Source organism: Idiotropiscis lumnitzeri, chromosome 12, assembly GCF_059441095.1.
Source record: "Idiotropiscis lumnitzeri isolate Australia: NSW breed Sydney's pygmy pipehorse chromosome 12, RoL_Ilum_1.0, whole genome shotgun sequence".
NCBI lineage: Eukaryota > Metazoa > Chordata > Actinopteri > Syngnathiformes > Syngnathidae > Idiotropiscis > Idiotropiscis lumnitzeri.
Genome location: NC_142402.1, coordinates 2,377,863 through 2,405,144, shown reverse-complemented (window position 1 = coordinate 2,405,144; position 27,282 = coordinate 2,377,863). Strand labels below are relative to the sequence as shown.

At 40.2% G+C, this 27,282-nt stretch overlaps 1 protein-coding gene across 2 annotated transcripts in view; it reads left to right on the top strand.

Annotated features, from left to right (window-relative positions):
• The first annotated feature begins 8,281 nt into the window (after positions 1–8,281).
• Positions 8,282–27,282, top strand: part of jph1b (junctophilin 1b) — a 57,839-nt gene continuing 38,838 nt past the window's right edge. For both annotated transcript variants that reach the window (XM_088310529.1, XM_088310530.1), the window contains exons 1-2: positions 8,282–8,894; positions 26,325–27,084. In XM_088310529.1, coding sequence (XP_088166655.1) covers positions 8,516–8,894; positions 26,325–27,084 — 1,139 coding nt within the window. In that variant the 5' untranslated portion in view covers positions 8,282–8,515. The remainder of the gene's footprint in view (positions 8,895–26,324; positions 27,085–27,282) is intronic.

The window sequence follows — 27,282 nt, the reverse complement described above, 5'->3', positions numbered from 1 at the left end:
TATAAAAATTTGATCAAAGGTCCTAACACATCATTATTACCGTGACACTGTTTCTTTTTCACAGTGTATAGTGTTATTTGTTCCAAAGAAGTCTGAGGAAAATGATTTATGGCATACAGTATCATGTTTGCCAATCATTTTTTCTGTGTCCATCCATGTATTTGGTATATAAAATCCTTACTGGTCCCATCTCAGCTGGTGTACAACCTGGGAAGATCACTCGACAAACACAGAGTTGACAGAGACATTCCTTGATAATCACAATCGATGCCTATGGCACATTTTGAGTGTGGTTTTGGATTGTTGGATGAAAACACATTATCCGGTGAGAACCCACGCAGGTATGGGGAAACATGCAAACTCCGCAAAGAAAAGCCAGAGCCAAAATATGAACCCCTAACCATCTTTTGTCTGGGATCTTTTTTGGTTTATTTCACTTGGATTCATAATTAGAATTAGAAATCCCTTTATTGTCATTGTACTCAAGTGTGCAACGAGATTAGAGGGCTCCCCTCTCCAGTGCAATACAACAATAATACAGACAAATATATAAATTAGATAAATAAATAAGAGAGTGCAATGGAATTTAGTACTGAATAGGGTATATAAAAACACATCACGATGCTGTTCTGCAAGGTAAGGGTGTTCTCGTGTGTGTGTGAGAGTTCAGAATGGAGATGGCTCTCGGAAAAGAAACTGTTTCTCAGTCTATTGGTCCTCGATTTGATGCATCTGTAGCGCCTGCCAGAGGGCAACAGGTCGAACAGGTGTGAGTTTGGGTGGGTATTGTCTTTGACGATGTTGAGAGCCCTTCTAAGGCACCGGGCGGTGTAGATGTCCGACAGTGAGGGGAGAGGGCAGCCAATAATCCTTTGCGCTGTTTTGACTGTCCTCTGGAGCCTCACTCTGTCCGCCTCAGTGCAGCCGCTGTACCAGGTGGAGACACAGTACGTCAGCAGGCTCTCGATGGACGAGTGGTAGAAGGCTAGCAGCAGCTTCCTGTCCAGGTTGAATTTCCTGAGGACTCTCAGGAAGTGCAGACGCTGGTGGACCTTCTTTACCACTGCTGTGGTGTTGTGAGTCCAAGAAAGGTCGTCGGAGATCTGTACTCCCAGGAACTTGAACGTGTGGACCCTCTCCACACACACACGCCTTCGATGCAGAGGGGGGGCGGCACCGTCTTGTTCCTCCTAAAGTCGACGACGATCTCCTTTGTTTTTGCAATGTTGAGTTGCAGTCTGTTATCCTCGCACCAAGCCGTCAGTCTCTGGACCTCCTCTCTGTAGGCTGTCTCGTCACCTTCCGAGATCAGACCGACCACTGTCGTGTCGTCAGCAAACTTGACGATGGTGTTGTTACCGTGGGCCGGGCTGCAGTCGTAGGTGTAGAGGGCGTATAGGAGAGGGCTCAGCACGCATCCTTGAGGGGAACCGGTGCTCAGCGTACGGGTGGAGGACGTGTAGGGGCCGAGCAACACAGTCTGGGGTCTGTTGGTTAATCCAGATGCGTGTGAGGGCAGGGAGGCCGAGAATGTCCAGTTTGGCGACGAGGATGTCCGGCATGATTGTGTTGAATGCCGAGCTGTAGTCCACAAAGAGCATCCTTGCATAGCTCTGCTGTTGTTCCAGGTGGCCCAGCACAACATGCAGAGCAGTGTCGATGGCGTCCTCAGTGGATCTGTTAGCCCGGTATGCAAACTGGTAGGGGTCCAGAGTGGGAGGAAGGCAGTCCCTGATGTGCTGGAGAACCAGCCTCTCGAAGCACTTCATGATGACTGGTGTGAGAGCAACAGGACGGTAGTCATTCAGGAGGACGGCGGGTGACTTTTTGGGGACAGGAATAATGGTGGACGTTTTCAAGCAGGAGGGGATGACTGCTTGAGCCAGGGAGCGGTTGAAGACCCTGCAGAAAACATGTGACAGTTGGTGGGCACATGCTCTGAGGACCTTGCCTGGTATTCCGTCGGGTCCAGTAGCTTTCCTGGGGTTGATAGCCAGGAGCGCGCGCCTCACATCCTGTTCCTCTACGGTGAGTGGGGGGGAGTTGAGGCATGAAGTGCGGGGGTGTGACGGTTGGGGCGAGTCAAAGCGAGCGAAAAAGCAGTTAAGCTCCTCTGCCAGCGATGCACTCGGGTCTCCTGGCAGGTTTTAGTTTTAGTTTTTTAAAAACAAAGTTTTAGTAGTAGAATTTTTTTTTGTTTTTAAAAAGAATTGTTACAAGATTTTTAAAAAATGACCATGGTAAGTATAGTGCAGTGAAAATTCAACAAAAATATTATGTCCAAATATTTAGATATTACATGGTACAGTTTACGGTTTTGACAGTCCACTGACTTTGAATCACAATAAGTGCCATGCATACCGCTTCTAAATTTCGATGCAGGCATGCATGCATGTGCCCTAATTCTAATAAAGCTCGGATGCCTTGTTTGCCAAGTTGCCAAATTCTTAGATTTATTTGTGGAATGAATTCCTGTTGAGAAGTATTAAACCTGGGTGTATATAAATATTTTTTTCATGAATGAAGCAAAAAAGAAAAGTGCTTACGTTTCTGGCTGACTTAAATTTCAAGAGCTTGTGAGCCATTCAAGCCAGCGCCTCCCTTCCCTCCCAGCTAACAGCAGGATAACGGCACAGCGTATAGCAACAAATAGCATGTGCTTTTAGTCAGGGACGCTTTGGGAGCGTTAATGTCTAGCGAACAAAAAGCTCCCGCGAGGAGGCCAATTCCACAATGTGCTAATACATTGAAACGTATCATTTTGGTTTTTACGTTCCAAATTGGACGCCTTATTGTAGATAAAAAAAACTGGGGCCAATCTTCATCCAAATAAATGTACGTCAAATCATTCCCACTTAAGTCTCTGTAAATATCCCGACTGGTGCTTTTGTGCCGTGCTTCCTCATTGTGATCAGTAAAGAAGCAGTGTGCAGTGTCCCTAACAGCATAATATATGTACCTCTGCTCACTTCCACAGTAACTCATTCTCATTTAAATCAGCCACAGAGAGGTTAATCAATAGGTCAATAGTTGGTAATGTCCACATGACTTTTGGTGTCAACTGATCACCGTTTTTGGACGTTATAAGCAAAGACAGTACAATGATTTTCAATGGAGAGTTTATAATCGGTCGCTTCAATCACTGAGCAAAACATGGAGAGATTATTTCCTAATTTCTCCAAGATGAATAGATAAAAAAGTAAATGATTACTAATTTCAGTTTCATGATTTAAAAAAATATATAAAATGTGCTTGTTAATGAAAAATTGGCCATCTTGGCTCTCTACCTCCTTTAATATCAAAAGAAATTAAATTTAATATCAACCCCAAAGGCGCGTTTAATAAATTAATTGCCAAAAACAATAACAAAGCATATTTTCTTTACAATTGTAGTTAGTCTTAGTTAGTTTTGTAAAAGAAAAGGTAATTTCAGTTAGTTTTGGTTTTTCTATATCATTTTAATTTTGATGTTATTTACTTAATGAGATATTCGTGATAAGCCCACCCTATCAGTGTTCGTACCTTAGAATCTATTAACAAACTGAAACAGCCCGCAAGCCAAATGATATTGTTGAAGATCATACCTTCTCTGTTGTGCACTATTGAGAAAAATTAACATGTTCTGCTGGTTTTGGACTCAGTTGAGATCACTATCTTAGTTGAGAATCAAAACCCTGTTTCTTTTAACAGTGGTCATCAAAACTGAACTTCAAATATGACTGTAAGTCACTTCTCAATCATAACCAGCTTTTTTGAATGCTGTCAAAATAAAATGGACCCAGAGAATCTGATTTTTGTGTGAGACAAGGAATTGGGTTCAGAAATAGCAAGTATGGAGTACATTACAACAAAAATGTAATACTTTTGAGGTGTGTCTTAAATACAACGTCATCAAAGTTTATTTTTGGCTTATTCTCAATGGGAACAAGTACATAAGTGGCAAGTTTTTAATAATCATTAGTGCGAATGAAGAAGTGCCTGTCTTTTGGCTTATAAAAAAAACATTTGTCAATGACAGTTTATTGTATTGCTTGGAATATCTGCAATATGAGACTGTGTTGGTTGGAATGAATATCTTAGCTGTTGTGAAATGCACTATATAAATAAAATTGTATTGTATTGTATTTCATTTTAGCACATAACATGTCTGTACCCGATCTTGTCCAACTGAGTTGAGAGATGCTGAAAAACTCATTGATCATACACCGTACGAACCAGTCAGTTTCAAATGTAGTGTACTATGTGTTTTGACTATATACAACCTTGACGATGTCATTGGACTTAAAAATTAAAATGAATGACCAAGATTGATGTGGTGATGTCATAACATGCTCCGTTACTGGCTGCTAAAAAGTGAAGAAAATATAAATATCTCGTGAAACAGAGACTCTGACAGTAATGTAGCGTATTGTGCATGTAAATTAATTTTAGGATTTACTAACTAAGTAAGAAACTACTGGACTACTACTTAAAAAAAAAGAGAAAAAGGGGGTGAAAATGGAGAGTATACCCATTTCTCAAGGGAGCACTATAGCTATAACTACCCTACGAGTGTAGACACTACACACTCAACTTGTATTAACATTTTTTTTCCTCATTTCTCCCTTTTGTTTTTTTTTCATTTTAGAATACATCCCTGGATGATCCGCCCATTTTCAGTGGTTGAAAATGTCGATACGTTTTTATTCCATTTAAATGCACGCGATAGTTCTAAAATGGGTTGTTGTTTTCCACGTGAATTGTTACTGCCATCTGATGTTTCTGTGATCCTACTACAACATTCTTCACATGCCTACTTTGTTACACTCCTTTTAACCGTCAGATAGCGTATTACTGCCATCTTGTGTTACAATTGCGCGACCACAACTATAAGGCAAGGAAAGCAAAATCCTCAAGACCTTCAAGGCACATGTCACATTAGATTGAACTGAATGAAGCCAGGAGAACATTGCACACAACTTAATTTTTTTTCTTTTAACCTCTTTTAACCTGAATAAAATATCCCCGTCAACCTGTCATTTTTAAATCCTAATTAAAATCCAATGACAATGTTTTGCAGTTTGCCGTTGTGACAATCATGACAGTAATCAGACAACATGAATCATAAAGCAGAATATGAGCGTGAGAGACAGTAACATTGACCAAGAAGTCAGGCACATTAACAACTTATGACAGACAGAAAGAGAAACAGAACAGGAAGAACAAAGGTGAGACAATAACATCTCTGCCTGTACAGAATTAGCCAATTACATGACAGAGATGATTAGAGGGCATTTAGAGATAGCAAAGTTGGGAATTTTACCAAGACACCACAGAGCCCCCCACTCTTTGTGTTGATAAGTACCATGGGGTCTCTAACATGACATCAAGATGAGCATCAAAGCCTACTTCGACATAAGTGGACCATGACTAGGAAAGGTCAAATTACCACAAAGCATTACATTCCTAACACGCATGCATCAGGTGGACGGAAAAAGCATAGCGACATACTTCATATTCTTAAATCACTGTTGATTAAATTATATTAAACAATATTAACTAATGCCAACACTACTTTTAAATGTAAAGCAATGCTCTTATCATTATTACTAAAAGTTAATGTATTTAATATTTTCATCATTTGTACATTAAAGAGGAAATACTACATCACTTTTCCCTTTTTTGGAGTTTAGGAAGTGAAACTTCACAGAGAGTGTAATATAAATGAATTGGTGAGGTTGAGTCAAGGAAGGGCATGCTGATATCTCATTGACCGTGAATGCTACGCACAATAGAATAGAATAGAAATCCCTTTATTGTCATTGTACTCAAGTGTGCAACGAGATTAGAGTTGGGTTGATGGATGTTGGTAACCATGTTCACATGGTCTCTGGCATTGGTGAATGAAAAAATAATTTGTCTTCCATCTACAAATGCTTGCCACTGATTTGCAAAGACATGCCACTGCAAGCAAAATTAAAAAAAAAAAAAGGAAAATGGATTCATTAGTAAAATTTATTAAAAATTCCTTGCGACACGAAGACTGTTTGTGACAAGTATTATTTATATTAACTATTTGCAAGCATGTTTGAAACCTTTTACGAACCCTGACGAAACCCAGAATTCGCTACTTATGCAAAAGCAAAAATCCACCTGTTGTTTATAAATAATAAAATATATTATACATTATATAATTGTTACTATATTATTACTTTAATTATTATTGTTAGTATTATTATTATTATTATAAATACTACTATTAATAATAATGTTAACAATAATAATAATAATAATAATAAGCTGAAAGCTAAAATCCTGATATGATGGAAAAAAACAAAGGCATCAGCACAAATTAATCATCTAGAAAAATGTATCTCTTTGATCACCAGTATTTACTGGAAGCCCTGTGATTGGCTGGCAACCAGTCCGGGGTGTACCCCCGCCTACTGCCCGAAGACGGCTGCAGCAATCCCGTAACCTTTGTGAGGATAAGCGACAAAGATAATAGATGGATGGATGGATTTTTACCAAAATAAGATGCTTTGTTTAGGCACTGTTGCTACGGACTAAAATTCCCACCCCTAAAATAAATTAATTTGTAGCACTTTATTTCATTCCCTTACCCAATGAAAATCAATAGAGAATCGCTAATTGGTAATGATGAAATGAGAATCACTATAGACAATGAAATCAGAATCGCTAAATTCTTATCAATTCCCAACTCTTGTTAGAGAGTTAATTGCTGAGATTATTGAATTTTTTGTTTAATTGCTTGCTTATGGATGCCTTTTTCTTTGCTTGTGCCATGCTCATGCTCCATCATTTTGGTCAATATCATCAGTCAATATTTGAGTCAATCAAAAAATATTGTATAATATACTTATTACTTTTAATATGTGGTTTACTAATTGTGTACCACTTAGAATTTGTAATTCTTAAACTTGGCCAGAACATATTTTATTTGCATTCCCGTGCATCGCTCATTCTCTTTGATTAATTTTCTTTAACAGTGAAGAACATTTGGCAACTTGCCCTTCTCCCAAGTTGATATTGTATTGGATTTTTCATAGACTATAGCAGGGGTGTCCAATAAACATATTTTAGATGTTTCCCTCCTCCAGCACTCTTGATTCAAATGATCGGTTCATTAGCAAGCGCGGCAGAAGCCTGGTAACGATCCTGATCAGTTCAATCAGGTGTGTGGGAGGACAGAAACATGCGGGATAGCGCACGCGAGGACTGGATTTCAGCACCTCTGGGCTATTCTTTAAGCTTTTTAGGTGCTGCTGTTAGCAACTTTTATGTCTTCTCTTTTCCAAAAAGCACAAGTCCTTAATTCAGTGTGCTTATACGTGTGTGTGTGAGTGGGTTGTTGCACACTTGCAGTGCCTTCAAGGGACAACAGCGGCTTCCTTTAAAGATGACTTGCCAGCACTTGCTAAAATATCATTGTCTTTGCAATTTGGAGACATTGACTGAAGTGTTTCCACCTTAAAAGCAATAATGATTCATTGCCAGCTATGCAGGTTGTCTTTCAGCAGCAAGAACAGGTGTGGCTGTCTCTAAATTTAGAAAGACAGCAAAGTTAATGACCCCAAGTGGAGTAGGGGTCGCTTTGCAAAATTAAACATTTAATTTCACCGTCCAAATATCTGAAATAGAAACATTGGGCGCTTGAATTGCCAAATATTTTTGGGAGGCAGAAACAAAGCGTTTTCAATCAGAAACGGTCATCCGAAATTAATTGTTATGCCGTTTTCTTGGGTCCTTCCAGACCAGGGGTGTCAAACTCATTTTTGTGGACGGGCCACATCGTAGTTCTGGTTTCCCTCAGAGGGCGGTGACTGCGATTCCATATAAATATATGATCAACTTAACGTTGGAAACGATGGAAATACAGAAATCAGAAGCCAGTCAATAAATGTTTGTTCAACAATTCTTTATTTCATTTTATAAGGGGATTGGTAACAAATAGCGATGTCTCAATTTTGTTAAAAGTGGAGAAAATGTGCTAGAAACAGGAAGTTGACGCACATGATTTGCCCATCGCGGGCCACATAAAATGAGGTCGTGGGCCAGATCTGGTCCCCGGGCCTTGAGTTTGACACATGTGGTCCAGACTGTGAACGTCGTATAAACCATATAACTTTCTTTGAAAAATGGCTTGTTGCTGACCGAATTTCGTGAAACCTGCATTAAATGGTAAACGTGGATAGCCATGTCTGTTGTTTTATTTTGAAATTTCATAAAGGAAGCAGCATGCCGTGACCCCAAGAATAAAGTATTGCGGCCAACTGTGGTATCCTCCAAGTTGCGACACTGTCATATCTGTCAGCAGTGGAATGACCGTGCCACCTGTCATACTCCATGCCCCGTCCCTGCCAATGCTCCCAGCCGCACCACATCAGCGTTCCCTCGCACCCCCGCTGAGAGTTCGCATTGTCACCGGCTCTTGCCACAGTACCGCGCTTTGAAAAGCACGCCTAACTCTCCCCGAAGTAGAAGTCAAACAGTTCTACTTTCTATCCCTTTCTGAATGACGGGCGGTCGTTTCGACTTTGACGATGGTGGCACTTACTGTGGAGGTTGGGAGGACGGCAAAGCTCACGGCCACGGTGTGTGCACCGGACCGAAGGGGCAGGGCGAATATTCAGGCTCGTGGTCCAACGGCTTCGAGGTGGTCGGAGTGTACACCTGGCCCAGCGGAAACGTGTACCAAGGCTACTGGGCGCAAGGGAAACGGCACGGACTCGGCGTAGAATCCAAGGGCAAGTGGATATATCGGGGAGAGTGGACGCACGGGTTCAAGGGTCGGTACGGAGTACGACAGAGCCAGAACACACCGGCCAGGTACGAGGGCACCTGGAGTAACGGGCTGCAGGACGGCTATGGCGTCGAGACGTACTCTGACGGAGGTAAGTGTGTGCGCGATAGGGGTTGATGATCACCTAAGCGAGTTAATGTTTTAAAAGCAGGCTTGTATGATGCTAATGGGGTATATACTTTATATAAAGTTCATGAAAATAGTAGTAATATTTTCAAAATTGTAATGTGGATCATTAGTTGAATATAGTTATTTGAATTAGAGTTAAAACGACCCACAATTGTTAGTTTTCACAGTATGAGTGCATGACCAAGCCAAACTTTGTCAAATTCGAATTTCAATGAGACCACTGGGACAGTCAGAAAGGTTTTATGCAAGTGTTGGCACACGACACCAAAGTACGACTGTACATCACACCAGTCTATAAATGTCAATAGTTCTAAAGTAGGGTGATCATAATTTGATTTCTAAAAAAACGGACAGTCAGCTTGGCCTCGAGTTGCTGAAACGATGCCTAACATTATAACGCTAATAATTTTAAAGTAGGACACGATATTGGAAAAACATGCTTTAACAATATTATTGCGATTTTTAAAGTGTACCTAAAGAAAGTACATCTTTATCATCTCATGATTTTTTTTCATGCGGGAAAAATGTGAATGTATTCACATCTAATTACATTATTTAGTGTTAGTAATGCCCCTCGACCAGGTGTGGAAAAACTACGGCCCGGTGGACACATGCGGCCCCTTAAACGTTTTAATCCGGCCCTCCTATTGCAGTGCTTCTCAAATAGTGGGGCGGGCCCCCCTGGGGGGGCGCGGTGCGATGCTGAGGAGGTCGCATGTGAGGGGAGCCTGTAAGAGAAAATAATTGAGAAGCACTGTCCTATTGAATGGCAATGCATTTAAAGATGCATCTGATTGGTCAACGTTATAATAAGGCATGCAATTCCATATGAATTTATTGCACATCTTTTTCATTCTGCACTACTTGTGCCATTATCACTAAATTTAATTTATGCCTCCCCTGTGTGGGTAGAAAATAAAACAATAGAATATAGTATAACTTAAAGAAACATGATAGTAGCTCTCTTTTGAAGTTTTACTTAAATACAATACAATAATGTTTTTTGTTTTGCGAATTTCACAGGAGCTTTGACTATAACAAAGCACTTTCATGACAATATTTTAAATAATACCTCTTATGTAGAAAATCCAACTTTAACAAAATATGCCTTACTATCTTTTGAATGTAATAACATAAATGAAAAAACAGGAGTCTCACAAAGACTTTATTTAACAAAATAAAATGGCACCTCAGTCTTTAGTTTTCTTACAATTGTTTTCTTCTCCATCCAGTCTTCCGGAGTCTAACAATTAAGGAAGTCAGTGAACTTTGCACATGAAATCTCTCCTCATACAGCTATTTTGTGTTTTCACCTATCCACATAAAAGCTTTTTGATCTCCGACCAGCACCTTTATTAGAGATTGAAACTTGGACGAGCATTGCACACTGTGATCTTTATATCGTGTGACTTCACTGTCCTCAACTACGAAGTAGTTAGGGGTAAAGCGACTCCAGTTGTAATTGGCTTGTTCAATGTAATGCACCTTTTGGTCCAGTGACTGACAGTGGTGAAACACGGATGCATGATCGGGATGTCGGCTTCATTCCATCCCCTTTCAGCAGCTAACGTTTTTTATGCTGCTCACGCTTGTAACTGAGTGCATCTGCTCCACTTACTTGTCTGAACTGTTGCTCTGTGATTCCTCTTTTGGGGATCCATTTAATTGCAGCTTTGTTTTTCTTGAAAAACTACCTCGTCTCCCGCTTCACCCGCTAGCTGTATGTCTGTCCTGGCCCAACTTTGCCAATGGGCTTACCTGTCAAACACATGGCCGTAATTATGGTGTTTTCGAAGTCTTAATAGTTATAGTTAGTTGTGACACAATTGACTAGATGGCCCATTGATTGTGATTAGTAAATAAGTAAAATAGTGAAGTAATATCATATATGTATATCTATGCATATGTATATATATGTGTATATCTAAATGTATATGAATATGTATATATATGTGTATATATATGTATATGTAGATATATATGTGTATATATATATGTATATGTAGATATATATGTGTATATATATATATATGTATATATGTATATGTATATATATATGTGTATATATATATGTATATATGTGTATATATATGTATATATATGTGTAAATATATATGTATATATATATATATGTATGTATATATATATATATGTATGTATATATATATATATATGTATGTATATATATTTATATATATATATATATATACACACACATTGGGTGATGCCTGGTCTATGTAGTATAGTTTATAGTTATAGTAATAATAGGTTGAAAATACAATTGGATATTTATGTGGTATTAAAAATATATATTTCATATATTAGGTTCTTACGTGCTGCAGTTTTTTTTTTTTTTTTTTAATGACGGTGTTGAAAGTGACACCGTTGCTATTTTTAGACACCACAAGATACTGTATAACCGTAATACCGTCCAACCCGCGAATACACCCCTGGATTTATTATGCAAATGTATAAAAACCGAATCATAATTCTAACTATATTAAGTTTGGCAGCACTGTGAGCTCATGTGGCTGTTTTTGGAATGGACGCACAAACTCTGGGAGTTGAAAGTGGTGTGTCACGTTTCTGCCATTTCAAAGACGACACGGTTTTGTGTCTTCGAGGATTGCAATTTTAGGTTTCAAGTCAACTGGAGCTGGGTCTGTTATAGCTACTGGTACTACTGTAGCCATCACAACACAATGTGTTAACCAGCCACTCCGAACGGAATTCACTCACATTAAGGTATATAAATGCATATGTCACGTACAAAAACAGGTCAGGAATATGTTATGCAACCTTAAACTGTGCCTTTGTATTTATGTTTCTATGTGCAGGGGGTCCTGTACCCAATGGAGTTCCATTTCTTCGTTCCAATCGGCATAATTTGTACGGAAGTCATTATGTGCCATTTTCATTCACATACAGTATGCAGAAGGAAGCCTTTGTTAAAATAAATGTTTAATGAAAAAAAAAAACACTTCTCAACCATGAATATAGAACAATCAAATGTGAAATAGTATGGAAGTAACTGAGCATGTTTTCTTGTGCCGCTTGATAACACATTCAATGATTTCAATGTCCTTGAAAACTCTTGTCAGGACCACTGTAATTGAGAACGTCCTGTAATGTTTAAGAGGAAAGACCCAACAGCTGCGTCTAGAAATTCTGTCCATATGTTATGAATGGAATTGGTGAAAAGGGCAGCCTTGGCAGAGTCCAACCTTCACTGAAAACGTATCCAACTTACTGTCAGCAATGTGGAACAAATTCTGAAGCCGGTTGTTTAGGGACCGAACAGCCCATATCAAGGGATCCCGTAACCCATACTCCTGGAACACCTCCCACAGAATTCATGGGCCTTTTCCAAGTCCACAAAATACATGCAGAAAGAAGAAGAAAAAAAAGAAAGAAAAGAAAGGGCGGCTCAGGAGTGTGATACCCCTGTTGTTAGAACACGCTCTGCTGTCATTATTATTTCCCTGATCTCATTATATTTCACCCATCCATCCATTCAACAAATAGCACCCAAGTAATCATGTGGAACAGATGACAATGTGAGTGGAGTTTGCATTGGCTGCCGACATATCATTTGCACTTTTAAAGCAGCAATCAATCGTGTCATTTTTGGATTATGCCCCCAATTCCACTTTAAACGTATCTAACCTCCACAGTGTGTTAAAAAGATCAATTCAATGATGAGCAATTTAAGCAAATGAAGCTCAAAATATTGAACATTAATTTTTTTTTTAAAAAAGCAATAGCATGTTGATTTCATTGCATATATCTGTGCATGGGCCCAATTGGCCAGCGTTAGTCAAGTATGAGACACAGTCATGTATTGACCCCGGGCCACTATCAATGTTGAACCCTACTTAATCTTGAATCCCACACAGTATTTACCATACATTTAATTAAAACAAAAAAACAATCCATGTTTTCCCACATGTCAATCGTGTAATTGTCAGGCTGTGGCTTTGAATGCTTTGTTCTGATTATAATAACCTGTTGCAATGCCTTAGTGTCCTCATCAGTCAGCCAGTAAGGCTTCTTCCGTATAGCAAGATAGCTGCGCTGAGATATCTTTGGCAACCCAAAAGACTTCCAAGTGACTCGAGTTACTTCCATCTTTTTAAATAGCACATTCTCACATTCTCCAGCTAATGCTAATGGGACCAGGCTCCGAGGCCAAAGCTCTCATAACCAGACCATGAAAAGCCAACTATTTTATCAGCAATGTTTGTTCTTGAGGTGGTTAAGATCTGTTTGTGACTCTAAGAAACTTCCCATTTGCTCATTGGTCTAGGGAGTTATTTTTCTTTTCCCATCAAGGATCAACCCAAACTTATGTCTGTATAATGAGTATTATGAGTGCTATTTCCGTATTTAATACTCATACTGGGCGTGCCGCACTACGAGGCGCAAGCTTGCTCGCGCAAGCTTCGCGCAAGCTATCCCGCGCATGCTAGTTCACACATGGTAGCTTGCACATGTTAGCTCACGCATGCTAGCTCACCAACACTCACGCGAATAAGGGATCGCTGTCAGAGGCATTACCTCGGACCAATGAGAGATGTCATGGCAACATAAGGGATCGCTGCCTGTAGCATCAGCTCAGACCAATAAGAGATGTCATGACAATACATCTAATCGTCAATGTCAGGGGAGGGACTTCACTGGTCACCACACTCCTTAGAGTCACGGATTCAAATCAAAACCAAAAAACTCAGCATACAAGCAAACAACGAAACAAAGAAATAAGATTAACAAAAACATCTATCTCTCATGCCATTTATATCCCCCAAAGAAATAAAAATAACAATAACATTATAGCAATGGCTTCTTGGGAGCCACGCAGCCTCAGCCAATCACATGGCTGTTTAGAGAGAAGTGAGTGGTGTGCTTTGGGCTGTGTTTTTTTTTGTATATTTTTGCAGTCTGTTGTCTAAACCTGAGACGTTCCTTGCTTGCAATAACATGAATGATAAGACAGACTACGACATTGTGGACAGCTACCCTTTTGTCCAGCTTTCTCCTACACCATCACCCAAACACCGTATTCACATCATGTATTTGTCACAGTCAATTCGAAACATAAATGTCTCAGACTTTGGCTAGCAGGGTGTGCTAACATGCACTCCGAATCTCCCAATGGGAAAAAGGGTCGATGGTCGAGAGAGATGCTCAGTCCATATAATAGGTGTGTCGCATTACAAGGCGCCTCAATTGTTTTGGGGAAGATTTGGGACTTTAAAGTGCACTCTATCGTCCCGAAGATACGGTATTTTATTTGCCACATGTACATTGTACAATATACAGTTAAATTTGTTCTCTGCAGTTAAGCTACCATTACGGAGCAAAGGGCAGCTGTTGAATGTGAATCCAAAACCTGCATCAGCACCTTGGTCAATGAAACATACACATTTTTAGTTGTCGCACGAATATGGGGCACTTGAAGAAAATTCCACGAGGCACTAGCTCTTACTAGGATGGCACGGTGGCCAAATGGTGAGCAGAGGTCACGGGTTTGAATCTGGCCCACAGCTTCCTGTGTGGTATATGCATGTTCTCTCGTGCCTGCGTGGGTTTTCTCTGGGTAGTGCGGTTTCCTCCTACATTTCAAAAACTTGTGTGTTAGGTTAATTAACACTCTAAATCAGGTGTCACCAAATGGCGGACCGCGGTCCGGATCCGGACCGACAGATGGTTCGGACCGGACCCATGACCAATTTTTTTCAGGGTGCATTCGCAAACGTTGACGCTGCAATTCTAGTTAATGCGGAAAAGGCGACACTGATTTGAGCCAATCAAATCTTTTGTTTACGATCCACTGCCAATTGCGCAGCAGACCGGAAGAGAGTGCTGCTGACAGTATGCCGTGCTAAATAGTTAGCAAGGTCGATGCGTGTTGTTTTAAATGAATAGGCGGAGAAATTTAGTTTCGTTCTGGCTGCAGCCGATTCAAAACCAGTGTGCATCATATGCTCCGAAACCGTCGCAACATTGCGAAGCGCCACTACGAAACAAAGCACCGCCCTTTTGTGCACAGTTATCCGCTGAAGTTTGAGGTGAGCGCACGCAAAAACATCGAACTTCGAGTGCAGTATAACAGATTTTTACATTTTCGTTTACAGCCCAGCGCCATGCAAACGAATGTTCACTAAAAGTATCATGGATTTTGGGGAAACAAAAAAAAGGAAGTTGTGAAGGAGTGCTTAAATGCGGTTGCACCAACATTATTTAAAGGAAAACACAAAGCTGAGATGTGTGAAATAATCTACCAAATCCCAATGGCCCTGACTCCGTTCCAACCCAGATTTAAGTCACTGGCAGGGCAGTCACAACTCATTTTTCTCATTAAGTGAAGTTAAAAAAATATTCAAAAGAAAAGGTGGTGTCAAAGCTCATTTTGAATTAGTTTTTCATGAGGACAGCCATTTTTATTGATTGTGTACTGAATATGTTGACCTGTTTTCCTTTGATAATTAGGCTTTCTGTTTTTTTTTGGCTGATAACTCTTTGATTTAAGAAAATAAAAAGGCAAAAGGTGTTAAAACTCAATGCTTAGCACTTGATATATTTCTGCAGGAGATATTTTACGTTTTTTTCTGGAAGTGGCACCCTTAAGTTCCTGGAGCCGCATTTTCTTGAATGTGAAATAAACGCCTTATATTTGTTTGAGTGGCAAAGGTGTTTAATGGGAACATTGCTAAATATTTAGTATATAAGTGCGCTCTGTTGAAAATGACAAAATATTGAAACTATATAAAAATGCGAACATAGGCTAGACAGGGAAGTTGGACTTTGGTTCGGACCTTTTAATTGGAAAAAATTTTAGTTGTGGACCTCTGTGACTTTTAATTGAATACCTCTGCTCTAAATTGTCTAGGTATGAGTGTCAATGTTTGTTTGTCTGTGTGCCCTGCGATTGGGTGGCAAGCATTTTAAGGTGTTCGTTGATGTCATAGAATTGGTGTTGTACATTGTTTTAATTAATCGCAAAATTTTCCGTCATTGATCGTGATGAATCTCATTTTAAAGTAAAATTTTGTACAAAGCTTGTATAGATATCTATTTGAGTAAAATTTTGGAATTTGTGTAAAATAAGAAAAAAACGTATATTGCAATTAAAAGACAATTATAATTGATTTCTTTGATTCGTTTCCTGTAAAATACAACAGTTGAACGATTCAACTGAATATGGCATTTGACAAAGCTGGGCATTTGATCCTTTTTGCCGGTCGGTCCCCCGCCTTCCGGCCACTATCTCGGTATGGTTACGGCCTTGACCCTCCGGCCTTATTCATAAAAATTCTGACAAACAGGTGCACTTTTTGCGGCTGATCTCAGAAGAATAGACAGTAAGACATAAAGTAAATTGGTATCACCTGGAGTCCATTATTGTGCGCAGTACAATGTCAAATTTGCTGCACGTAATTTACGACCGACAGCTGTAAATATCTCATTGTGCGGCAAAGGTTTGCGAGTGTGTAGAAAATGTTTTGGTTTTTTTTTTCCCAGGGTTCGATCAATGTTACAAAAAGTTGCAAAAATGTTCACCCAACATTCCCAAACAGATTTAATATTTGAAAACAATTTTTCTTGTCGCAATCCAATTTATGAACATGTTACAAATTTCTTTGCGACATCAAAAACTGTTTGAGATCATCAAATTGTTTGGTGAATATCTTTGCGACCTTGAACTCCGACACACAAAAAAAAACATTTGCTACGTGCTCACTCACTTGCAAACCGTTGCAGCTCAGTGAGATACGGCCTTAATCAAGTAATGCAAATATACTTAGACAAGATAAAGGAACTCCTTCGGTGGGCCCTCATGGTTCTCAGGCGAGGCGGATTGAAAAGCTCATGCTACCGACACACGTTTTGCTCATCTTCCATTTGCTGAATAGGCTGATGGACTGATCAGCTTTGGCTACACAGCTGTCATGTAGTTTTGTCACATTGGTTCTATTTTACTAGTGGCTCGGAAATACACCGGCCCTTCCGAAAAATGCTAAATTTTTCCCGAAATCCCCAATGGCCACGCCGCCCTTGCGTGCAGTGACATTGATTGCTTGATCTTCTGAGTCATGTGGTGCTACACCCGCCTTCCCCGTCACCCACTGCCCTTTCGCACGATCTGCATTGACATCTGTATAGGATCAATTCGCGCTAATTGTTGTAACGCATCAGTTTTAGTGATTTTGATACGATTGCTGAAAGCCATGTCTGAGTCTATCAGCACACCAAGTTTCCAGACTTGGTCTTTTGTTTCTAAAGACAGTGTTTCCAGGTGTTTTCGAACACCAATCCTCTTTTGTTTATTGTGGAAAACAATTACATCACTTTTGTTTTGATTGACCTGTTTTAGTTCATCCAGTTGTTAATTCACTTTAGACAGTATTACAAAACATTCGGACTGCTGTAATTTGGGGTCAATGATAAATATAGCTATGTATCATAGGGCTGGGTGATATGATCTCAATTCAATATCACGATAAATTGAGCAATTTTACCTCTGTAACGATAAATGCATGATATATTCCGCCCGTGCGACCAAAATCAAAATAAATGAAGGAAATGCATATTAACTGCTTTTTTTATTGACCAACTGGTACACATTACTTTCAATGAAAGATAATAGTACAAAAATCATTTGTATAAACATTATAAATAGCTTGCTTTGCATGACTTTAACAATATCACAAAGAACAGGAGAAAAAGGGTACTGCTCTCACAAAACCTTTTCTGCAAAAAGATTGTGCCGAGATGCAAAGGCCTAGATTTGTGTAAAGGTATCTTGTAAACAATATAAATAATGCCATGTGCAAAGGTGCTAGTGTGGTCTGTAAACAAAATTTAAAAAATGTCAATGCAAGCCAAATAAACAAGCGTGCATAATCAGGAAAATGTGCCGTCTCGAGTACTCTGGTGCGCAGTCGCCACTTGTCGTCTATGTAATGCACAGTCAGACTCAAACAGGGAACCATGTTGCGACTCGACCAGAAGTCGGATGTGGATGCAAAATGCTTGACATGTCTAAGCTCCCGTCCTGATGTTGTCCATTTTGGGAAGTATGGTTTGTGACAAATATTTTCGTACCTATTGCCGGCTACTTTCAACGAGGTGTTTAAATCCCGTGCGCTCCACTGTAACTAGAGGAGCTATATCTTTAGCTATGAGCTAGGCTATCACGTCCACCTCTTAGACATTCTCTCGTATGGTGTCGCCTCCGTTATGGGCTGTTGTCACTTGTCGAACCTTGCTTCTCACTTTGAACTTTTAGCACAGCATGGTTGTGTTGTAGGGGCAGGGGGGGTTGGACGGGCTGTTTTGGGTTCTTAAGACGCACTTTGTAGTTCGTGTTCTTTTGCTCAAACATCGTCTTTATGGAACCCAAAACATTTCCAAACGGCAGATGTTGAATTTCTTTTCGGGACAAACGCAAGAGAAACAACTTGAACAAACGTTACTTCGTCTTCAGCCGTGTCAGCCGCTTCTTGATATGAATCTCCGGCCACGGCCGCGTCGTCTGTTTTCATTCTTGTTCAGATGGGTGGAGTCACATGACTACCCACGCTGTTGCCGTCTAAAAGGGGCCTGAACATTGCCGCAGAAAGAAAAGACTGGACTTGTCTGTTTTTTAAACACTGAATTTACCGACATGGGCAAAATGATGTCGTCATTTTAATAAATTTCACAAACGGTAAATTTTCGGTTTCTCGCCCAGCCCAAATATCATCTGTATAACTGTGAAAGCTACCATTGGTGCTCTGAAGCATTTGACCCAAAAATAACAAAATAAAAGGGGAAAGAGGACTGACCCTTGAGGGACCCCGCGTCATCAGAATCAGAAATCCCTTTATTGTCGTTATACTCAAGTGTGCAACGAGATTAGAGAGCTCCCCTCTCCAGTGCAATACAACGATAATTCAGATAAATATATAAATTAGATAAATAAGAGAAGAGTGCAATGGAAAATAATACTGAATAGGATAAATAAAAACACATCACGTTTCTGTTCTGCAAGGTAGGGGTGGTCGTGTGTGTGTGTGTGTGTGAGTTTAGAATGGAGATAGCTCTTGGAAATAAACTGTTTCTCAGTCTATTGGTCCTTGATTTGATGCACCTGTAGCGCCTGCCAGAGTGTATCAGGTCGAACAGGTGTGAGTTTGGGTGGGTATTGTCTTTGACGATATTGAGAGCCCTGCTGAGGCACCGGGCGGTGTAGATGTCCGACAGTGAGGGGAGAGGGCAGCCAATAATCCTTTGCGCTGTTTTGACCGTCCTCTGGAGCCTCACTCTGTCGGCCTCAGTGCAGCCGCTGTACCAGGTGGAGACACAGTCCGTCAGCAGGTGGTAGAAGGCCAGCAGCAGCTTCCTGTCCAGGTTGAATTTCCTGAGGACTCTCAGGAAGTGCAGACGCTGGTGGACCTTCTTTACCACTGCTGTGGTGTTGTGTGTCCAAGAAAGGTCATCGGAGATCTGTACTCCCACACACAAGCCTGCGATGCAGAGGGGTGGCGGCACCGTCTTGTTCCTCCTGAAGTCGATGACGATCTCCTTTGTTTTTGCAATGTTTAGTTGCAGTCTGTTGTCCTCGCACCAAGCCGTCAGTCTCTAGACCTCCTCTCTGTAGGCTGTCTCGTCACCTTCCGAGATCAGACCGACCACTGTCGTGTCGTCAGCAAACTTGACGATGGTGTTGTTACCGTGGGCCGGGCTGCAGTCGTAGGTGTAGAGGGCGTATAAGAGAGGGCTCAGCACGCATCCTTGAGGGGAACCGATGCTCAGCGTACGGGTGCAGGACGTGTAGGGGCCGAACAACACAGTCTGGGGTCTGTTGGTCAGAAAGTCCTTAATCCAGATGCGTGTGAGGGCAGGGAGGCCGAGAATGTCCAGTTTGGTGACGAGGATGTCCGGGATGATTGTGTTGAATGCCGAGCTGTAGTCCACAAAGAGCAACCTTGCATAGCTCTGCTGTTGTTCCAGGTGGCCCAGCACAACATGCAGAGCAGTGGCCATTTGATCAGATTAAAAACTTTTGGGGTCAAAAAGTAACTCCGTCCAAGTTGGATCTGAACCATTTTACGTCTGTTCCATTTAATCCCACTCAATTTTCCAAACTGTTAAGCAGTATATTATGATAAATTCAGTTGTATCAAATACTGCACGAAGATTCAGACTGGCGCCGGCATCTGCCCTGCGTCAGTGTTCAATCTATGAATCAATACTTTAATAAGAGCAGCTTCTGTATTGTCATGGGGTCAGAAATCTGATTGAGATGTTTCAAAAAGTCTGAGTTCAAATTGCTGACTTGATTAAAAAGCACTTTCTCGACTATCTTGGATAAGAAAGGAAGGTTTGAGATAGGTCTATCATTTGCCAACAAACACCGCATCCAGTGACATCGAGTGTTCTCTTTTGTTGAAGGGGCTTGACGGCAGCAATTCTCTGGGGTTTAGGAAGCTCGCCTGACTGATGTGAGCGGTTGGTTATTTGCTGAAATTTGATTTGAACAGAGTTGTGAGAAAGTCAAATGGTATTGAGTCAAGAAGACTAATTGATGTTTTCCACATCTATACCAAATACGTTAGTTTTTTGATCCACTGTATAAAATGTTGTCATGGTAATTTAATTATTCCTGTGTGATTTTAAGTCCGGCGTCACTTTTGTAATTTTTGCTGATTTGTAACAATGTTTGACCTGATGGGTTGTAAATTTTCACTAACGTCGCAGGCAAATTCATTGCATTTATCTGTGGGGAGGATTTATGGTGCTAGTTGATTTGGGGGATTTGTGAGTTTGTCAACCACAGCAAATAGTTTGCGTAATTTTGCTTATGTTTTGAGGTTCCTAGTAATGATTGTTTGTTAAAATATAGGTAAAAATTAACTTGGAGTTTAGTTTTTCTCCACTTATTCTCTGCTTTCTTGTACTTTGATATCAAGCTCATTATGCTCGGAGTTCAGTTCCATGGTGTTTTAGGTTGGCAGGAAATGGTCTTAGTTTTCGTCATTCAGACATTTCAATGTGGAGGTCTTGCATATGGGAATGATGGGGGCAGTCTTTAGCCAGATCGGGACAGATGCCTGACAAATGTCTGTTAGCACCTCTGTAAGCTGGTGGGCACAGTCCCTCATGATGCGTCTTGGTTAGCTTCGCGAGGGTGACTCCTTTACATTGTGCTCCTCGCATCTGCTGGGGATAACTTGAGAGTCTTGACTTTGTGTAGTGGTGTGAGTCTTACATCAGAATCAGAATGCCCTTTATTGTCGTTGTACTCAGTGCACAACGAGATTGGAGAGCTCCCTTCTCCAGTGCAAATATTATCCATCCATCCATTATCTGTACCGCTACTCCTCACTAGGGTCACGGTGGGTGCTGGAGCCTATCCCAGCTATCTTCGGGTAGTAGGTGGAGTACACCCCGAAATGGTTGCCAGCCAATCACAGGGCACACCTAGACGAACAACAATGCGCGCTCACACTCATACCTAGGGACAATTTTAGAGTGTCCAATCAACCTGCCATGCATGTTTTTGGAATGTGGGAGGAAACCAGAGTACCCGGAGGAATCCCACGCAGGCATGGGGAGAACATGCAAACTCTACACAGGAGGGCCGCAACCGGATTCGAAACCACGACAGCTGCTGTGTCTCACTGTGAGGCCATCGTGCAAACCAGTCATCCACCGTGCTGCCCTGCAAATATAATAAATAATTTAATTAAATATATCAATTAAATTAATTATCGATTAAATAAATATGAAAATAAATAACACATTATGTTGCAGTTCCATAAGGCAAATTTAGTTGTGTGCAAGTGTTCAGCATGGAGATGGCATCGGTTGTTGGATTTCCTCAAAGCAGCCAAAGAACTCATTGTGAGGGGATCTGGCAGGGAGGGGTGTTTGGAGCATGGTGGATCCTTGGTGATGTAGTTGCGTGTGATGCGTAACGATGAATTACGGCTCACCTGTTTTCTGGGTGTTGTCATGCGGCATTGATGCATACTCTAGTTGAGCCGAAATAGGTCATTATCTGAGCCCTCCACAGCTGTGATGTCATTTTCAGGCGACAGCAAGTGGCAAAATGGCTGCCCCTAGAGATAGATGAAAACGGGTGGATTTTGCTACTTGATTCATATTCCGCATCTACATTATTAATCAATTAATACCAGGTTTAGACTAGTGAGTTCACGTAGAACATGTTATTCTGAGGAACATTTTTTGACTTGACCTCCTCCTTAAGTATTGAAAATGGCTTGCTCTCTTCGACGATGCAATGTTACGAGTTGAACAAACATGATGTTTTTGGGGTCTCCAGATGATAGATGTTAGAGGATTCCACCGGACGACCATGCTATAAAAACAATGCAATACTTGAAAAAGTGGATGAATTAAAATAAATTTCAAACTTCCTATTGACTCTTGAATAAAATATGTAGTTGTATAAAGTCACTATATCATTCTGTGAATGTATTAATTTGCAATTATGAAAGAATTGAGTTACTGTGAATTTTTGATTATGCCGTAATATAAAGTAATACGTCAGAAACAAATCATCCTCTCAACAGTTTGTACTTGTGGCTCACTCCCAAGGCCAGAAGAAAATTGGTTGTTATTTAGTTCATTTAAATTGTACTCCATATCTAAAGCAAGTCCTAATGCCATTATGTTCATAGTATAGTCTGAGGCATACTGATCATTAATTTTTAGTGATGCCAAGAATTAGAAAACTGGTCAGCGTGCATTTAAGTTTAAAGCTCCATCCGATAGGAATAACTTAACTCATTCTCTTTGATCAAGAGTCACGTCCATAGTTTCACATCATCTCTATTTATGAATTGTCAAACATCCTGCTGTTGTTTCTTACTGTCAATTTGGTTGCAACAATTACCTTATGACTTCCTGTATTTACCAGAGATGGGCACTTTACCCTATTTCGCCAGTTCGTCCTCCGTCTGCGACCTGGGCGCCCTTCTGTCATCCTTATTCATATAATAATCGTCCTGCGTCACTTTTCCGTCCTGCGTCCATTTAAAGCGCTTCCATCCTTGGATTTCACGAGTCTGTGCCCCGAGCAAAAAAATTTAAAAAATAAAAGTGTCCGTGCATGACGAGAGGGTAACTGTTGAGGTTTCAGAATTCTACTTTTTTCATCCTCGCCTTTTTTCCGCGCGTAACTACTTCCACAGTTTTCATCCGATTTTTGCTGCTCCAACTTCGTTCAATTCCAAAAATTCACGCCTCGCAGGCTTCCATTTTTCATGTATTCACCTATTTCCCATAATGCTCCATTTCACTTTATTCACCCCCAAAAATTCCATTCATTTCCAATGGTAGATTCAACATTTCACTATTAAATGCTTCATATTTGATATTTAACACATTCAAGTCATTCATTTCACATTCCCGTATCCCTTCTCTCACCTTCACCTCATTCACCCTTCAAAAATTAATCCATTCATCCATTCCCAATTGCACTTCTTCGGCGTGCAACTACTTCCACATATTTCATCCAATTTTCACCGTTCCAAATTCAATCTATTCAAAATATTCATGCCTTTCAGGCTTCCATTTTTCATGCCTTCACCTTTTACACAAAATTAACCATTTCACTTTATTCACCCCAAAAATTCCATTAATTCCCAATGGGACATTCAACATTTCATTATTAAATGCTTCATATTTGATATTTAGCACATTCAAGTCATTCATTTCACATCCCTCTATCTTCTCTCACACCTTCACCATTCAAAAATTCATCCATTCCCAATTGCACTTCTTCTGCGTGCAACTACTTCCACATATTTCATCCGATTTTCACCGTTCCCACGTCAATCTATTCCAAATATTCACGCGAAGCGTGCTTCTATTTTTCATGTCTTCACCCATTTCCCATAAGTCACCATTTCACTTTATTCAACCCCAAAATTCCATTCATGTCCAATGGGAGATTCAACATTTTACTATTAAATGCTTCATATTTGATATATAACACATTCAAGTTATTCATTTCACATTGCCGTATCCCCTCTCACACTTTCACCTCATTCACCCTTCAAAAATTCATCCATTCATCCATTCTCAATTGCACTTTTTCTACATGCTACAACTTCCCCATTTCTCATCCGATTCTCACCGTTCCGACTTCAATCAATTCGTAAAATTCACGCCATTCAGGCTTCAATTTATTTAGCCCCGTTCAGTGAGTCAGCAATCTTGGAGAAGGATGCCAAATACACAGTCAGTGAACCACATGTGACAACACCAAACCAGAACCAAACCGGAAGTAGACCGGAAGTGACCTCACCAAACCCGGAAGTAGCCTGGAAATGACGTCATTCGACAGTAAGTGACGTAATTCACTCAGATTTGAACCGGAAGTGAGGTTTTTCAACCGGAAGTAGACAAAATTTGAACTGATTCACCTCATTCACTCTGAGTGTCAGAAAATCATCCATTCGTCCATTCCAAATGAATCTTTACAATTCACGTATACATGGTTTCAGTTAGAAATTCAAAACATTTATTTCAGTCATTTCACATTACTTTTTCCTCTCTCACATTCTTCACTTCATTTACTGTATTCATGTTTCCAAGATATCTTTCCCCATTTATTCAAGGCTTTCCCAGTTCTATTACTCTGTCAAGGCTGATTCCATACTTGCACTTGTACATACTTGTGTGGCTCAGAGGTTAAGCACTCGTTTCCCACCCAGCAGGTTAGGTTGTTGGTTCAAGTCCCAACTGCAGAATTTCATTTTTTTTTTTTTTGTGTGTGACACAATATGTCCATGCTTTCGCATTATTCACCATTTTACATTATAATATTATCTCAATCAATTTATTCATATTCATTTCCATTTAGTATCATTCACTATCATTCAACATCCTTCCACTTTCCATCATTCACTATCATTGCACATTGTCAATCAATTCTATTATCTACGATTCAAACTCCTTCAATTTCATTCTCTATGATTCAAAATCATTCAATATCATTCCACATCCTTCCACCCAGATGGCTGCAACTCCCTAGCCTTCACACGCGATTTCTACAGAAATTGCATTCTCTAGTTTATAAACATAATTTAAAGATCATTAGCTGGCAAATTTCAGATTCATATGCGTTTATCATAATTTCTAGACTACAAAACACACCTGATTAAAAGCCAGAATAGCTAAAAATTTGCCATAAAAATGGATTTGTACATGCATTAGCTGCTTTGGAGGAACATATGCGGTTCTCCACATTATTAAATAGGGTATTACCTATATTATAAACACCAGGAAACGCTTTTTACCCCCAATCAATGCCAAATTCAGCTAAAGTGCAGAGCGTACCGGAACTTTCTCAGACTCTTGTTGTTCACGAGGCAAATTCACAGATGAGTTCGGACCAGGGCTGCACTGTAGAAATTACTCTATTTATTGCACTTCATCCCTTTGATCAAATTAAATGCAACTTAAGATGCTTATTTTGGGTATCAATTGTTTCTTTACACAGAAGCGTGTATCCTTCCTTCCCTCTCTCTTTCTCTTTCTCAATTGAACACTCTCTTGTTCTCCCTCTCTCTCTCTTTCTCAGCATTACAAGATATATTCTGATACGAGTGAAAATATTTTAATTCTATACATGAGAAACATGAGGAAAATTAAAGGGATGGACAATAACCCACTTCCGTCCTTGCTTAGTCCATTCTTTTTTTTAAACCTTCTCGTCGTCCTTCCACAGACGGAAGGACTTTTCCATTCCTGGGACAAAATTCCCATCTCTGGTATTTACAATGCTTTTTGTGTCTTAAATTGTGTCTGCTAAGTACAGTTTGTATATATTGTTAAAATTTGACAAATTAATGTGAAATATTGTGGCTGGTGGGAGGCTAGGCTTCCGGGAGCATTAAGTCTATGCGTGCATGTGCATAAGTGTGTGGAGAGAGGGGGAGTGGGCAAGTGAGAGATTTATTAATTTAAAACTAGAGAATGTTGACCACATCTTCACCTGGAACAGATGGGTTATTTATTTATTTATTACACACCGTTCTGTTAAGTTAATAATAACAGTGCTGTCACTGAATTAGTCAGACCTTTTGATATATTGATATTGCAGTGGTAAGAAACATAATCATCAAAAGATTTTAGAATTAAGTGTTAATTCATACCCCAATAGCAATTAGAAAACTTTCATATATATATATATATATATATATATATATATATATATATATATAAAACTATATATTTATTTTTTTTAACATATATTTTACATACAAATATTTTTCTACATCCAGATGCTCACTGGAATTTTTTAATGGATTTCATATGTTGTCATTTTTTCTCCTTGAGATTTTTTTCTGCTTTTCTGTCTCTGTGGTTCCTGTAGGTACATACCAGGGTCAGTGGACTGGCGGGATGCGTCATGGGTATGGTGTTCGTCAGAGTGTCCCATATGGTATGGCATCAGTCATCCGCTCACCGCTTCGAACCTCACTGGCTTCCCTGCGTAGTGAGCAGAGTAACGGCACAGTTTTACGAGAGAGTATGTCTGATAGCCCTGCCGGCACACGTGGTGGCTTTGTGCTCAACTTTCAGTCAGATGGAGACGGTACTGAGAAAAAAAAGGGTCTCTTCCGCCGTGGCTCTCTTTTTGGCAGCCTCCAGCGGTTGCGCAAATCAGATTCACGCTCTTCCATCTCCAGTAAGCGCAGCTCAGCACGTAGTGAAACCACCATGAGTCGTATCAGTTCAAGTGATGCCAATTCCACCATCAGCTTTGGGGACGGAGACCCAGGTGATGACTACTTGACTCTAGAGGACAATGTAGATGCCACCACTACTGAGTCCTACATGGGCGAGTGGAAAAATGACAAACGCAATGGCTTTGGTGTCTCAGAGCGTTCCAATGGCATGAAGTATGAAGGAGAATGGTTAAATAATAAGCGCCATGGGTATGGCTCTACTATCTTTCCCGATGGCACCAAAGAAGAAGGGAAGTATAAAAATAATCTATTGGCCCGAAGTATCAGAAAGCAGTTAATCCCACTGAAGAATACCAAGACCAAACAGAAGGTGGATCGGGCCATTGAAGGAGCAGTCAGAGCCGCTGCCATTGCCAGAACCAAAGTGGAGATTGCCATCTCCAGGTAATACCCCTGTCATAGACACAAAATTAATCACTCCCCCCTGATTACCATCTCATTTCTGTGAAGTTTACTTCACATTTAAAGTCTCCGGACTAACTAGTTGTACACAGATCACAGTTGGTATCTTAACATTTGAGGGGTATAGCCAGAACATTTACACTTTGTAAAGTAAATATTCACAGTTCCTCTTATTTAGTC